The sequence below is a fragment of the Lineus longissimus genome, chromosome 12, assembly GCF_910592395.1.
Source record: "Lineus longissimus chromosome 12, tnLinLong1.2, whole genome shotgun sequence".
NCBI lineage: Eukaryota > Metazoa > Nemertea > Pilidiophora > Heteronemertea > Lineidae > Lineus > Lineus longissimus.
Genome location: NC_088319.1, coordinates 4,013,014 through 4,030,283, shown reverse-complemented (window position 1 = coordinate 4,030,283; position 17,270 = coordinate 4,013,014). Strand labels below are relative to the sequence as shown.

The 17,270-nt window shown below is 42.9% G+C and overlaps 1 protein-coding gene across 1 annotated transcript; it reads left to right on the top strand.

Moving 5' to 3' along the window:
* The first annotated feature begins 610 nt into the window (after positions 1-610).
* Positions 611-4,033, top strand: LOC135497202 (uncharacterized). The gene has a single exon (XM_064786947.1). The coding sequence runs from the start codon at positions 611-613 to the stop codon at positions 4,031-4,033; it is 3,423 nt and encodes a 1,140-aa protein (XP_064643017.1).
* Positions 4,034-17,270: the final 13,237 nt, after the last annotated feature.

The window sequence follows — 17,270 nt, the reverse complement described above, 5'->3', positions numbered from 1 at the left end:
ATCGTCACACAACCTAGTCTCCGCGAAACCTGATAACCCTATTCTTTTGGAAACCGGGAAAATATTCTTGATAAACGCGGATTCTAAGTGCAGAGCATCAGTGCTCATTGATCGTGGAAGCATGCATTCATACGTAACGACTGAAATTGCCAGAAAACTCGATCTCAAAGCGCACCGCCGTAAAACGATGTTTGTTCACGGATTCGGAGGTCATACCACCCGCAAGGTGTACGATATCGCAACGGTGGGAGTGGCAACATCTGACGGAGAAGTCGATATGGATGTTATGATATGTGACGAAATTGTCAAACCGATTGCTCGCCCTGGATGGAACAAATGTCTTGAATTTGATTATGTCGCCCGTGAAAATCTTGCAGATGATTATCATGATGACATTTTCAAAGTAAACTGTTTGATTGGATGCGACAGCGCGTACCTTTTTCTGGAAAGCAAAATGGTTAAAGGAGAAGGACCAATGCTTCAATTCTCAAATCTCGGATGTTTTGTATCAGGGCCCTTGCATCAATCCACAACAGCTCCTTCGACTGTAAGTACAACAACATTAACTCTGAATTATGATTTCAATCTTGACAATCGCTTCTCTGGTGAAATGTATCCATGCCCATACGATTTCAAAACCGTGGAATCTAATAGCGCACAGACATTTGAACATCTCAAATTCGACGCACAAGATGCAAACTTTCAACAGGCTTATGCTGATCGTATTCAGTTCATTGATGGAGAATACCACGTACCCTTGCCATGGAGAGCCGATCACCCGGAACTGCCAAACAATCTCAATGCAAGCCGGGGACGCCTTCTGCAGACGGCTACCAGATTGAAACGTCTGAACCTGATGCCAGCCTATTGTAAGGTGATGAAAGAAAATATACAGAAAGGTTGGGTAGAAGAAGTAAAAAACCCCGAAACTGCCCTCCTGGAAAAAGACTGCTACTATCTACCACATTTTTACATCCTCAAAGATAGCGAAACCACTCCACTGAGGATAGTATTTGATGCTAGCTGCGGTCAACCTTCATTGAACACTTGTCTGTACGAAGGGCCTAAGATGATCACCGATCTTCCCCAGTTATTGACACTTTTCCGCACGCGAAAAGTTGGTTTAGTGGCCGACATAGCTCGAGCTTTTCTTTCCGTGAAATTGCTGGAAAGCGAAAGAAAATATGTCCGGTTCCTTTGGTACAAAGACAATGACCCCAACAAAGAGGTCATCCCGTATCACTGCAATACAGTGATATTCGGAAATGTTTCAAGCCCCTTCTCATTGGCTATTGTTTTAACGGAACACTTAGATAACCATAGCGATCCAATCGCCAAGGATATGGCAAAGAAACTCTATGTTGACAATCTTCTCACATCTGTGAACAGTGACGCTGAAGCATTGGATTATTACGCTCGGTCGAGGCACATCATGAGTGAAGGGTCTTTCCTACTCCGACAGTGGGCTAGCAACTCAGCCGCCCTCACTGACCACGCCAGAGCAGAAAACATGTCCACAAAAAGCGCCACGGCGGTCACAACCTTGGGTTTGAAATGGAATACAGTGAATGACACTCTAGCTTTAGCTCCGAAGTCTTTCCCAAAAACTGACTTGGTCACCAAACGTCAGGTCCTTTCAGAAACGTCATCTGTTTTCGACCCGTTAGGTTATGTTTCGCCATTGATTGTTCCCGCACGAAAGTTTGTAAATGAACTGTGGTCCAAAGAAAAATCGTGGGATGAACCACTGACACCTGAGGAAGTCAAACAATGGGACAAAATCCGGATATCTATTTCTCGAGCATCAGACTTTAACATACCCCGCGGACTTGGCATGAGGTCAGATTCGCCTGTTACTCTAGTGGTGTTCTGCGATGGAACTCCAGTAACTGCATCAGCATGTGTGGTATACATGAAACGAGACAATAACATTCGGCTACTTGGCTCCAAAAACAAGCTTGTGTCAAACTCAGGATACACAACACCCAAATGCGAGCTGCAGGCAATGGTCATTGGCTCGAAATACGGACAGTGGCTGAAGGAAACCTACGCGGAATCCTATCCCATCATCACTATGCTCTACCTAACCGATTCGCAGGTAGCGCTACACTGGATCAATTCAGACAAAAAATTGACTCCATTTGTAAAAAATCGCGTCGAACAGATCAGATCTAACACAGAGTTAGATGAATGGTATCACGTGAAATCGGAGGATAACATGGCAGATATTCTATCACGAGGATCGTCATATACTGAACTTGCACGATCAGACTGGCTTACTGGCCCAGAGTGGCTACAAAAGGATTTCAGCGACTGGCCCGTCGATCAACTCAAAGTGGAAAACTCCACTGCATTACTGACGGCGACACTAGAAATGGACAATGAATTTCACCATAACAAAGATCAGGGAATTGCCAAAGTGATTGACATTGAACGTTTCAGTGACTACAAAAAACTGCTACGTGTCACCACGTACGTGAACTCTGCGTTTGGATCAAACGCCCATGATATTACCGCTGAAAACCTCAATGATGCTGAGAAACAATGGATTAAATCGGCCCAGCTTGCGGCTTATCCAGATATTATCGCCCGTCTCAAATCTCTCCAAAACGGGAAAGGAAAACTCAAACGCTCGCCACCCTTAGTCCATCAGCTTGGTCTCGTGTTATCCGATGATGGTATCTTGCGCTGCGCGGGGAGGGTTCGAAATCACCCAATCTACGATCATGAGATGAAACTGCCAATTCTATTGCCACGAATTTGCCATCTCACCAACCTGATAATACTGGATTCACACAGAACTGTCTTTCACTACGGAGTTGGGGCCACCATGGCTCAAATCAGGACAAAGTTCTGGATAACATCGATGCGAAGTGCAGTGCGAAAAATCCTAAAAGGATGCGTTATCTGCCGTAAAGTTTCAGGTCGGGCGTATCAAACACCACATGCTCCGCCCTTACCCAAATTCAGGCTTGACGAAGCAAAACCATACTCAGCCACAGCGATTGACTTTACAGGACATTTGTTAGTAAAAATGTACGGAAAAACTAAGAAAGTTTACCTCTGTCTCTTCACATGCTGTGCCACGCGACATATAACTCTAGAAATAGTGGAAGACATCACCACATCTTCTTTCCTGCGCGCTTTTCGTAGATTCTGTTCCAGCCATTCAACCCCATCAGTGATTTATTGTGACAATGCAAAAACGTTTACGAGCAGTGAAACCGAACTAAAACGCATGTATCAGATCGTGCGACATAGAGACACTCAAAATCATTTCGCCGAAAAACGCATCAAATTTCGCTACATTCCGGTGCAAGCTAGTTGGATGGCCGGAGTCCATGAACGTTGTATTGGGACCAGCAAAACCGCGATCAAAAAGGTTTTAGGAAAATCTTTAGTTTGTCTTGCTGAGCTTCAGACCTTAATCAAGGAGATCCAAGCCATTGTAAACAACAGACCGCTTACGTATGTCGCGTCAGAATTGGAGGAGTTATCAATCCTCTCCCCAAACCATTTGTTGCACGGTCGCTTGATTGAACTCTTGCCAAGTCAGGACTTAGATGAATCTCAATTTGACAAAGACTACATTGGTAAAGAACATTTAGAAAAGATTGCTTTCCGCCGCTCACAATTAATTCAGAATTTCAAAACTCGCTTCCAGAACGAATATCTGGCAGCACTTCGCCAACGCCACGCTCATGAACTCAAAAAGCAAAACGCTGTGAACAATGTGATCAAAAAGGGCGATGTTTTCATTGTGTATGACAAGGACCACCCGCGCCGCAACTGGAGACTAGGTATAGTGATTGATCTTCTGACCGGCCCCGATGGCCTCACTCGAGTAGCAAAGGTGAAAACAAACTCTGGAATATCAAATCGTGCCGTCGCGCATCTCTATCCTCTCGAAATAAACTGTGCGGATTATGACAAAAAAGACACTTCGCCCGATAACACTGCGCCTCCAACGAGGCCAATCCGCAATTCTGCTGCAATCGCGAAAATGAAAATCCGCGATCAGTCTGAAAACTGACTTTATGACTTGTTTGTTGACAGTGATTAGTCTGCTTGGAGTATAATTTGGAAATATTTTTAAGTGATTCACTTCCATATGTTTGGATAATGTTTAATTAGTATCGTCACTTTAGGTGAAATAAGTCATTATCATTTATTGTTTTATATTGCGTCTACATTCAAGAGACCTTTTTATGTCTGTTTGCAGTGTATATTAACTTCCATTGGCATAGGCATGGGCCGTGCACATTTGTTCTTAGTTTTGGACTGTGCATACTTACGAGCTTGCATCATGACTCTAAGCTCTTCTGCTTCATTGACTGTTATATATAGTAACACTGACTTTTGACTTCAAACTAATTTAGTTTCCTCCATTCATAACCTTTGGTTGCCTCTATGCTTTAGATTAGATTATGTGTAATTTCTTGATTGTTGTTTTGACTGTAGTTGGATCAGCAGGATAAGCTCGTGTTTTAATCAGAGTAATTAACTCATTTTGTTGGCCGCGGAGGATGTCGAATATTGCCCAAGGCTGTTTCCCACAAGGGACCCTTGTGGTAATTCTGTTCCTAGACTCTCTGTCTCCACACAGATTAGCAACCCCTTTCAAGACAGGAAGTTGCAGCATACTTATAAGATTAAGATTATGTTCTTTGTAGTACCTAACCATACATATTACCACTATACGATCAAATAAACCAGTTATCATCAAGAACTCCTTGTGTTAGCATCTTTGAGTTACTGCAAGTAAAACTACGAAACATTCTTGTCAAACTAAACGACAACCTTGGTCCATGACGAACAGCCCAACAAGCGCAAGCGCAAAGTGATTACATCAAGTCCGACTACTGCTGACCCACCGGCACCGCCAACGATTGACATTTCCGCCGTCTCTGACCCCACCGCCGACGTCGTCACTAATCCTCTTCGCCAAAGTCCACCACCCATGATAGACATTTCCGCCGACTCACCTGACTCCACCACAGACGTCAGTATGCCACGCGAAAGTCCACCACTTATGTTAGACATTTCCGACGATTCACCTGACCCCACTGGCACCGCGGACGTCACTACGCCACGCGAAAATCCACCACCAATGATGGACATTTCCGACGTCTTACCTGACCCCACCGCCAACGTCTCTACTACACTATGCGAAAGTCCATCGCCACCTATGCGGGAGATTTCCGCCGCCGCCTCACCTGACCCCACCGCCAACGTCAGTATGTACCTATTCCGGGACATAACTCCACCATCGCCAACGCATGCCTCCACACTGCTCGAAGACGAGACTTTACCACGCGGAGATCAGACATACATTGTTCGACCTGACGTACGAATTCCGGAGATAAATGAATCATCCATTGAGGAACCTAATTCAATTTGGCCGGCCGCGGAAGACTTCGAATTGACGTTTCAAATCGTTGACGACGGGACTAAACGGTCAAGAAACAAATTGATTGACAGCCACGGTTACACGTACAACGTTATGCGCCGTCGTAATAACAATACTACAACTGATTGGCAATGCACGATCCGGCCGAAGCATAATCCGTGTCGCGCTATGGTGACACCAAAGGGGGACCAATTTATTGTTGGGAAAAATCCGCATAACCATCAAGCACAACCAGGTGCAGCAGTCGTCTCCAAGATAACCGCGTCCATGAAAGATAAAGCCGCCGAAAACGTGTACAAGTCAGCATCCGCTATTGTGACTGAAGTCCTTCTTGAGCACGTGAACTCAGGTCCATGTCCTTCGCTACCGAAAATGAGCTGCTTAACCAGAGCAACTAATCGCTTTCGCCAGAAGAATCCCCGCAAGATCCCACAGACTTAGAATTTGAGCTCCAAGAGGACCACGTCGCTGAAAATTTTTTAAAAGCTGACATTAATGTCCGAGATCGCCGGCATTTCATCTTCGCAACAGATGAACAAATCCACCTCCTGAGTAAAGCAAAGACCTGGTACGCTGAGGCCACGTTTAAACTTTGCCGGTCGCCCTTCAAACAGCTTTTCTCTATTAACGCCTTCGTCAAGAGTGGGGAAGACACTAAACAGTTGCCCCTCGCGTTTGCATTGATGTCCGGCCGAAAGAAGCGCGATTATAAAGCAATCTTGCAAAGGTTGAAGGAGATTGTCGGAGAGGTTCGCGTCGATAACATCGTTATTGACTTTGAAAGTGCCATGTGGGGGGCTTTCCGCCGAGTATTTCCAGGCATCAAAATCACAGGATGTCTGTTCCACTGGACCCAAGCAATTTGGCGGAAAGTCCAAGAACTCGGCTTGCAAACGGCCTACGCGAACGATAAAAGTGCACACGACTACATAAAGAAGTTAATGGCCCTACCATTCCTTCCCGCCGACAGGATACGCGAGATTTTCGATGTAATGAAAACAAGGGCAACCTCGCAGCCTCTGTCGCAATTGGTGACGCACATCGAGAATACGTGGTTCGATAATCCGAACTGGAATGAAACTTCTTGGAGCGTGTACATGTCACCCATACGGACGAACAATGACGTCGAGGGGTGGCATAACGCGATAAACAGACGGGCCAGAGGACGCAGCGGTCTCCCTTTCTACCAGTTGATCAACCTCTTGAATTCAGAAGCGCAAATTGCGCATCTTCAGGTACGGCTGGTTTCTGAGGGCAAGTTGCGCAGAATACAGCGAAAGAAGTACGTTGCGCTTCAAAGACGTATCTTTAAGGCATGGGACGATTACAGCGACGGGGAGATAACGACAGAACAGTTGTTGAGAGTTTGTTCGCACTTGAATGGACCAGTAACCTCATAGACATCCATTCGCATTGGCTCGCTCAATTACGTACTTATTATTGATTGACAGGGGTCATTCAACCGCACTTCAACGCAGATTTGGAGGCCTTTGCAAGGCCTTCGCGTTGGCTCGCTCAATCGTCTATCCGTGTATACGTACTTATTATTGATTGACAGGGGTCATTCAAACGCACTTCAACGCAGATTTGGAGGCCTTTGCAAGGCCTTCGCGTTGGCTCGCTCAATCGTCTGTATCCGTGTATACGTACTTATTATTGATTGACAGGGGTCATTCAAACGCACTTCAACGCAGATTTGGAGGCCTTTGCAAGGCCTTCACGTTGGCTCGCTCGTCTCCACCCATGTAGCGAAACGTCCTCCATGTAGCGAAACGACCATACCCATCATGTAGCGAAACGGCTCCACCCATGTAGCGAAACGACCTACCATGTAGCGAAACGACCGCCACATGTAGCGAAACGACTTGTAGCGAACTGGCAATGTAGCGAAACGACAGTAATTCATTCAAATGACCGACGGCGAATTCTCCGGTCGCTAGCGCAGTCCATAAACAAGCATCAATTTCACCAACTTTGGGTGCAAGCTTGGTCATCAAAGTTACAGAACTGTTAGAAATACATCTTAACAACATATATATACAGTTAAAAGTGCATAAAAATCCCGATTCAACCTCCGGGCGCTACCTTTTTTTCTCCGCCAGACTCCGGGCCCTACCGGTCGTTGTTTAGTGCGACCGCCACCAGAGTGTTTATCAAGATCTTTCGCCGTTTTAATTGCGCGTTTTAGGCAGATTAATCAATTATTACATGCATGCATTATATATCACCGAAATGATAATTGCGTAGGCTATTTGAAACGAAGTTCAGATATTATTTTCGATCTTTGAATTGAATTTAGGCGAGTGATTTTTGACACCCGGTCGACATATCACTATCAGGACTTGCAAAATTCACGCGAGATCACTTGCATCATCGGCACGTTTGAAAACCCGAATTTCACAAATTCCACAAATATTTATCACATACCATATGTATCACCACAAAGGTAACTCTCTAGACTATTTGAAACCAAGTTCAGATACTTATTTTCACAAACAATCGAAGCTATGCAAGCGATTTTTCACTGGTAGAGATCGACGGAAACAAATTTCTCGCTCTAAAATGACATGAGACGAGCACCAACTTTCGCTAATTTGTGCACAAAATTTCCGCAATACTATAAAAAACTATTGATAAATCTGAATTATATAGACTCTTTTCAGTACCTAAACAAATTTCAGGTACATGGTCATGTTGATTAAAAGAGTATCAACCGATTGAACATGAGAAATTTCACTCACCTTCATTGAAGCAGCGACTACCGCCATTTTGAAATGGTGGCATCTCTTCTATCGATTGGCCAATCAGCAGCACTGCTTGCAAAAAGTTGAGCCACCGCCAAATTTGAAATCGCCAAAATTCAGTCAATGTGCCTGCAGCGCCAACTGGCGTGAAAACTATATTAATTCCATTAAAAGTAAAAAATGAAAAAATATTTAAAAATATTCAGCCACATTTGAAAACAATATTTGCTCTGTGGACCGAGGTAAAAAGGGAAAGAAATCTAAACGCGAAATGACCTCATTCTCTTAATACAGGTCGGATCGCGCTGATTTTTCGTTTCTGAGTTCACCTTGGGCAACTCCTAATTTAGCACCGTTAACGAAGTGGCTCAGCCTTTCCGGTCAGAAATGTCCAATTTTGTCCACAGATGGGTCCCTAGATGGATGGATGGATGGATTGCAGGACGGACACCATTTGAACAGCTATTCTACTAGCTCCGCTGACTTTGTCAGCTGAGCTAAAAATTTAAAATGTTGAGGTAAATATCTATCAGGGACAAGTAAACCTAAAAAACACTCTGGAAACAACAATGGTAAGGGCAACCAACGTAAACATGATTTCTTCAGAATACCTCCACCCAAACAATCGGACAAAAAGATTCCGGACTGAAAGAACTTTGTTGAAAATATACGTCCTAAAAGTATCCCATCATACATAAAAAAAAGCAATCTCCAATAAATACTGAATGGATTCTACCAATGCCAGCCAATGAATATGTAGCTGAAGTAGGTCTGGATCATATGTAAGAGTGTCACTGAGGGTGTCATACGTAGAATATCTTCGTGGTTTTAGAATAAATAACAACTTTTCAGAGAGCACGTCGACTGGAGAGCTCCGCTCATTCTCAAAAGCATACACAAACTTCACGCATATTCTCCCTGCCACATCAGTATTAGCTTCCAGCACGTATGTAGTGCTATACAACCTGGTCCATGGTGCAGGGTATTAGCAGGGAGATTAATGATTAGCCTGTTCTATTTTAGTTCTATTCGAGAAACACTGACCTGAGTGATAAGGCAAATTCTGCAGAGTGGCCTACCGGAACATGCAGTCAGGGTATCAATAAACAGTTGTGTTGTTCCCGGGTTTTAGTCACCTGCTTCGTGCGAACTGATTTGTCATCTATTCGGTCTTTATTGTCTAAATACCTCCGTTAGTACATTGATTAACACAAGTTAAACCATAGATCTTGCAATTGGAGGAAGTTCCTCTTGTTTTTAGGCTCAAGTAAGGGCACAACCCCTGTCCAATTTCTATCCTGTGTTGCATGTGCACAGTACAGTGTACATTGTTATAGTGCGTAGTGTTTCTCGCAGGTGGCAGCACCGTATGGTGTCTTCAAGACGTCCTGTCTTCAGGTTGTGACTTGATGAGATTTGTCTTTTAGTTGTAGTTTAGAGATGTATTGACACTGTCATCTTATATGTCTTTACAGTTTCACCTCAGGCAATAGAGGTAAAATACAAGAGTTTACCAAATGAGAGTTATCTTCCTTATAATCCTACGAGACCCGCAATGACGTCGTGAGCGGACGTTATAGTGGGTAGGTGATATGCCTAATATGTGAGGGCCGTATTTGGAACAGGACCTGCTGTCACTGGTCTCAATGCATTGTGCAAAATAGCGTACTCCAATCAATCTATTGGGGGTTGCATGTAGATAGCAGCAATAAGTCCCTAAATGCAGTTAATTTCGTGTTTAACCGTTAATAAAACTTCAGTAACGTTAGAAATTTAATGTAGCTCAATCAACGTGCCCATTTAACTAATGTATATTACATTTCAACTTTGCCCGCTCCATGGGTATATGCTAGTACTACTAATTGTTATAGGCATCACTTCTCCAGTATATCATGAGGAGAGACTGTTCAGTTTGAATTGATGTTTTATTTTTGTGCCATGCATATCTTGAACTGAACTTGTTCTTGGGCACAATCCAGTTCTCAGTTTGTAATCGTTCAATACTAGTAATTCTTAACACCTTCGGTGCTATATGACGGAGATCTCCGCGATCCCATCACGTATACGCTTGGGCGCTATATGACGGAGATCTCCGCGATCCCATCACGTATAGGCTTGGGCGCTATATGACGGAGATCTCCGCGATCCCATCACGTATACGCTTGGGCGCTATATGACGGAGATCTCCGTGACCCCATCACGTATACGCTTGGGCGCTATATGACGGAGATCTCCGCCAAGATGCAAATCTCCCGCCCAGTGATGACGAAAGCAATCTCCCCTCCACTATGTCATCTGCTACGGTTCCACCGAGATCACACAATAGGCTGGAGTTATTTTTAGGTTCGCAGACGATCCATGTGATCTATAGAATTGAATACAATGGGGAACGCAAAGAAACTCGATATTTTTGCAAAAAGTGCCAAGTTCCACTACACAAGGGAAAATGCTTTGAGGCCTACCACTCAAACAGACAATACTATGATTAGGACTAAGGACAGAAGAAACAACACAGAAAGTTTCAGGTAGATATCTTTATTATTTCTATTTTTATTAATTCTTTGAAAAACGATAAAAAGTGGCGTAACCTTAGCAAACGGGCGAAAATTAAGAAAAAACGCTCAGCACCCAAGGTGTTAAAAGCATCCTTTGTCCAGTTCATCATAAGGAAAAACTGTTTTGTTTTGAATTTTGCTGCAGAGCGCGATAGCAGCATTTATGTTCATTTTTGCACTGTGCATATATTTTACTCAACTTGTTCGTTGCCGAATTGACATTTTATTTTTATTTCGTATTTTATACCAATAAACAGACATTTTTGTATACTATTCCTTAATCGTTTTCCTTGCACATAGTATTCTAATAGAAATATTCTTAAGTTGGAGTCGCATAACTCTGCAATTTCTACTGTATGTGTACAATCTAGACAATACGACCTGGCGCCTTACTACCCGTTTCGATGTGATGGGTCACATTTGGCCTTTCACCAATATCATCCAGTCACATCCTCTCCCTTTCCCAGCTCAGTGCGGCAATCTCATAAATTAACCCTTCAAGTTAATTTCTAGTAGCCAACCATAATCTGTATACTCTACAATCAAGTCAATATCGCCCTCCATCATATTATCATGTCATACAAAGATACAAATTTGGAAAGCAGTAGCATAGCATGCATCTTGGCCCTATATATACGGTGAACACAATGGCCCCTGGCCATTTCATTGATGGTCTTGAATATATTGGATGGTTCAGCAAAATGTATCTTACTCAAATCCCATAATCTCAGTCACTGCTGAAAATTTCAATAGCAGACTATATGCACCATTTTCTGGCCACGCTGAGTCCAGGCTAAAGTCTAACATCTAACCTCACCTTACCTTACCGCGACGCTGGATCGAGAATACTACCTTGCTGTTCTCTCTTCGTCCTTGGTTGGGGTTGACGGTCATCCTTGGGTTGAAGAAGCAGATGACATGAGAAATCTAGCTCTGCACTCGGGAACCTTCCTGTTGGGGCCCAAAAAATGATGAAATGGCCAGGGCCATTGTGCTCACCTCATGTGGAGGAAAGATGGATAAAGAGCATGGTATTGTGTCATGTAGTGTTAGGTTTGATGTAGGTCCAAGCAATTACAATTTCCCCAAAATGGCCAATTTACAGTACATTCGACCTCTGTGACCTTGAAAAGTAGGTCAAATCAAAGAAGACCCGGGTGACACATTGAATGGTTGTTAGAATTAGATGTACCTATGATATAAAATTAGTGCCAATCGGGCAAGTCATTACTAGGAATAATGGGTTTTTTGAAGAATTTAGGATTTGGCCCCCTCCCTGGAGGCCAAACGGCAAATCAGATCGCACCAAACTTCGGTACCTGAGATCACCTGACCAAGGGGTACATGTGTACTTAATTTGTGATCAATAGTCATTGCAGTTAAGAAACGTGCCATAGTTACGGCCTGACGGCGAATTTACGCCATTTGACCTCTGTGACCTTGACAAGAAGGTGAAATTAAAAACCTGTGTGACATATACTGTATGGTGGTTAGATGTACCCATGATATCAAATTGGTGGCAATCGGGCAAGAAGTTAAGGAATAATCCCATTTTTAAGGTTTTTGGACTTTGCCCCCTGGTGGTCAAGTGGTGAATCATATTGGACCAAACTTCGGTCCCTGAGATCACCTGACTAAGGGGTAAATGTGTACCAAATTTGGTATCAATAGTCATTGCAGTTTAGAAACGTGCCATCGTTACATCCTAACAACCAATTTACACCATTTGACCTCTGTGACCTTGAAAAGGAGGTCAAATCAAAAACCCGGATGATATATGATGCACCTTTGCTAGAAGTACCTACCATATTTTTTTCAAAATTTCCCGACTACTATTAAGGGAGATATTGCATATTTTCACTTTTAACGTTTGGCCCCCTGGTGGCCAAACCATGAAACGAATCGGACCGAAACTTGGTCTCCAAGGTGTCATTACATAAGGGTACATGTGTACCAAGTTTCAACTCAATAGCTCTAACAGTTACGAAACGTGCCCTGCTAACGGACGACGGACGACGACGGACGACGACGACGACGACGACGACGACGACGACGACGACGACGACGGACGACGGACGCCACGGTATGGGATAAGCTCACCTCTGCTAAGAGGTGAGCTAAAAAGCAGAATTTCACATTGCCCGATTAAATGTTTTAAAGAAGATTTCAACTTAAGAATGCTCTAGCTAATAGTATATTTCTACTGGGCACAAGCAAAACCGTTTTGAAATTAGCACACTAAAGTTTCAAACCTTACCCTGAAAGCAGATTGCCTGCTTCATATTCAAGCAAACTCCAAGATCGAGACCCTGCCATGCATTTTCCCTCTCCTGGATCAGGTAGCTAACGTAATGTTCTTCCTCAGCTGAAGTTGCTACTGAATTCTTTTGCCGACAGGAAGATGCACTCGTATTTTAAACCAAATGATTTATCAGAGAAAGGCAAAATGCTATAACAAAAATACTAGTAGCGTTTTAACCACAATTTTTCTGATGAAGAGAAATTTTGATGTGTTATGTCGTTTCTTTAAACCCAAATTAAAGTCTTTACTTTTGATAAACAACTATTTCATCAAACGATACGATCAGGATTTTATTCTTTAATGTGCCAGGATGGGGTGGGCTGGGATTATTGCATGGTGAATGCAATTTTAGTGCATGGGAGGGAAGGAGAGTAAAGTGATGGGTGGTGCAGTTATAGTGCTGAAGGATTGAAGGATAAAGGATATATTCCTGAGTGATGATATCAACAACGAAACAGTTGAAAAGATAATAAGTGTGTATGAGTGTGTACGAGTCATGATCTAAGCAGACCTGAAAAGAAGGCGTGAGGGGGTCAATTAAGGTGCCTAATATGCAGAGTAAGGGCACTGGGTCATGTTTGATTCGGCACTAAATATATTCATAATTTTTCGTGTACAAAATAAACTCTCTGTAATTTTAAACATAGCCATGAAAATACAGTATTGGAATGTGAATAGCATGAGTTGCAGGCGGAAAGTGAATGGGGTTATACCTTTCAACCTGAACTCAGGATTTTGCTATACTCCTAGATCCTACCTTGTAGACAAATATCGAGACGCGGAGTATATTTTTAAACCACATGGTTCCGTCAGGATGTCGCATGGTGTACAGGCACCCAAGTGCTTAAAGATTTTCTCTAAATGAAACGGCCAGGGGCCATTGTGCTCACCGGCTGGTTAAGAATCATGCTACATGTTTAGTATATTGGTCAAACCTAAGTCGGTATGACATGTGATGAATCGTTGCTTGGGGTACCTACCATAAAAATATCATTGAAAAGAAGTCACTAATAAGCGTGATATTGCACTTTGTACCTTTTTTATTTTTGCCCCCTGGTGACCAAGTTGAGAATCGGATCGGACCGAAATTCGGTGTCAGAGGTTATCTGAGTTAGGGAGTAATGTGTACTTAATTTCAAGTTCATAGCTTCAGCTGTTAAGAAACGTGCCATAGTTACCTTCAAACGGCCTACGCCATTTGACCTCTGCAACCTTGGAAAATTAGGTCAAATCAAAAACCCATATGATATGTGATATATCTCCATGCTAGGAGTACCTACCATAAAATTTTTAGCGAAAACGAGTCGCTTACAAGCACACTTTAGGTTTTAACTTTTGGCCCCCTGGTGGCCAAATCGAGAATCAGTTCGGACCGAAATTCAGTGTCAGAGGTTATCTGATTTAGGGAGTAATGTATACTATATTTCAAGTTGATAGCTTCAGCGCTTAAGAAACGTGCCATAGTTACCCTCAAACAGCCTACGCCATTTGACCTCTGCAACCTTGAAAATTAGGTCAAATCAAAAACCTGTATGATATGTGATATATCTTCATGCTGGGAGTAGCTACCATAAATTTTTTAGTGAAAACGAGTCGCTTACAAGAAAGATATCACACTTTTTAGGTTATAACTTTTGGCCCCCTGTAGTGGCCAAGTCGAGAATCAGTTCGGACCGAAATTTGGTGTCAGAGGTTATCTGATTTAGGGAGTAATATGTAACAAATTTCAAGTTCATAGCTTCAGCGGTTAAGAAACGTGCCATAGATCCCCTCTAATGGCCAATATACGCAATTTGACCTCTGTGACCTTGAAAATTAGGTCAGAGCAAAAACCAGTCAGACATGTGATGTATCCTTACTAGGAGTACCTGCAATAAAAGTTTTAGCGAAAACGAGTCACTAATAAACGAGATATCACACTTTTTAGGTTTTAACTTTTGACGCCCTGGAGGCCAAGTCAAGAATCAGATTGGACAGAAAGTCAGAGTCAGAGGTCACCTGACCTGGGGGATTACGTGTTCAAAGTTTCAAGTTCGGTTAAGAAACGTGCCACTGTTTTTGAAACAGGATACAGACGACGACGGACGACGTCGCTGTGGTGTTGTATACACTCCCCCACGGTGAGCCAAAAACCAAGATGGCACAGACTTTCGAACATGGCTGGGTCATCTATCTATGTGTACACTTCGCTGCGACATCAATATTGATTTTGATGTTAGAATAAAATTAGACGCTTCAGAACTTGATAATGGGGCCTAAACATTCAAGAGAGAATAAAAACTGCAGATTAACATTAAAAATGAACATCGAACTTACATCAGATGAGCTTCGTCAAATTTTACCTGTGCTATACATGAGAAATCGGGGGTGAATGAGCACCACGCACTTTCATAATTCGCAGTGACGTTGCAAAGACATGCGCAAATGGTTAATGGTGACAGAGACATGCGCAAATTGTCTAAGAAAGGGTTGATCAAACTCCGGGATCAAACCTACCAAAGTTGTCGGCCTCTACTTCCAAGAGCCATTTTAGCCCAGAGCATAGCGCGTCGGACTCTGTCCCTAATTGTTTCATGGGTTCGAATCCTGCTTAGAGTCACTTTTATAATACTTTTTTTGGGCTCCGGTCAGTTATGTTTTTCAGTATTTTGATTCATGGCTATGATGATGAAAAAACCTTGGTGGTGAAGATTGTTCATTCAATTTGATGATATAAATCTAATACGTTTAATTTTCAAAAGCTTGAAAGCAATTAGCAACACTATCAATCATTTGTTCCAGAGATGCGGTAGCCTATGTTATCATGTTCACTTCCAATTGGTTTTGAGATGAAAATTGCGTATCGCCTATATATGTCTAGATTAGACTCCAATGCAGTCCATTTCGTCATTCTGATCGTTCTTAGGGCGAAACATGCGCATCCGGAGAGAGTGATCGCTACTGGGGCCCTTCTGATCGCTGCTGGGGACCACTTTGATGATCGTCGCTCCAGAGCCTAAAGTGACCCGCGCGTTGATAGGTTCTAGTCGTGGTTCCAGGCCGCGGTTGACCAACATTATTTCACACGGGCTTTAAATGTTTTGTGGGCCTACTTTTATAGATTTTTTTCTGGGGGGAGTCCCTGTGATTTATTTAGCTTGTGTATATTGATTAATGGCGACATTTATCGACATCTAGAGGATAGGCCTACTGCTGGACGATCTCAACTGTGTTTATTGATTCAAGCAACTGATGATGAATCAAAAGAGCATCAAAAAGACAATAGAGTTTTGATCAACTGCCCAGTCCCCTCAACAATATTCCGGACCATACTTAGCGGGATGCGGGCGGGGGAGCATTGCTCCTAGAACTTAGAACCTGTTTTTAACACATATTTGGCCCCTTCTGAGACAAAAGATGTTTTGCAAGGAAGGAGGGGCGCCACTGTGAAAATCCCCAGCAGCCATCAACAAGGTTATCTGACCAGAGTTAATTGAATAATGACATTAATCTGTGATATATTTGAGGAGCCACGGTGAAGGTCCCGTCCCCGTGCAGCAGTGATCAAATTGGTTTTCTGACCATTATTGATTGATTAATGGAATTAATAACTGACCTATTCGACGAGACTCGCTGAAGGTCCATAGCAGTGATCACCAAGGTCATTTGACCAGTATTGATTGATTAATGGTATTAATCACTGATATATTCGAGGATACTTGCTGAAGGTCCCCAGCATCAATCAATAAGGTTATCTGACCAGTAATGATTGATCAATGGCATTAATCGCTGACATTTTAGAGGATACACGCTGACCAACTTGATTATCTCAATATTATTGATCGATTAATGTCAATGATTACTGATATTCTGTAGGTGACACCTTGAAGGTCCCCAGCAGTGATTAACTTGGTTATTTCAATAGTATTGATCGATTAATGGCATTAATAATTCATATTCTGTAGGTGACACCTTGAAGGTCCCCAGGAGCGATCAACTTACTTCTCAGGCCAGTATTGATTGCTAAACGACATGAATCACTGGTATTCAAGTGGAGACACTCTGAAGGTCCCCAGTAGCGATTAACTTACTTATCAGACCAGTATTGATTAACAGCATGAATCACTGGTATTTTAGTGGAGACACTCTGAAGGTCCCCAGTAGCGATTAACTTACTTATCCGACCAGTATTGATTAACAGCATGAATCACTGGTATTTTAGTGGAGACACTCCGACGGTCCCCAGTAGCGATTAACTTACTTATCAGACCAGTATTGAT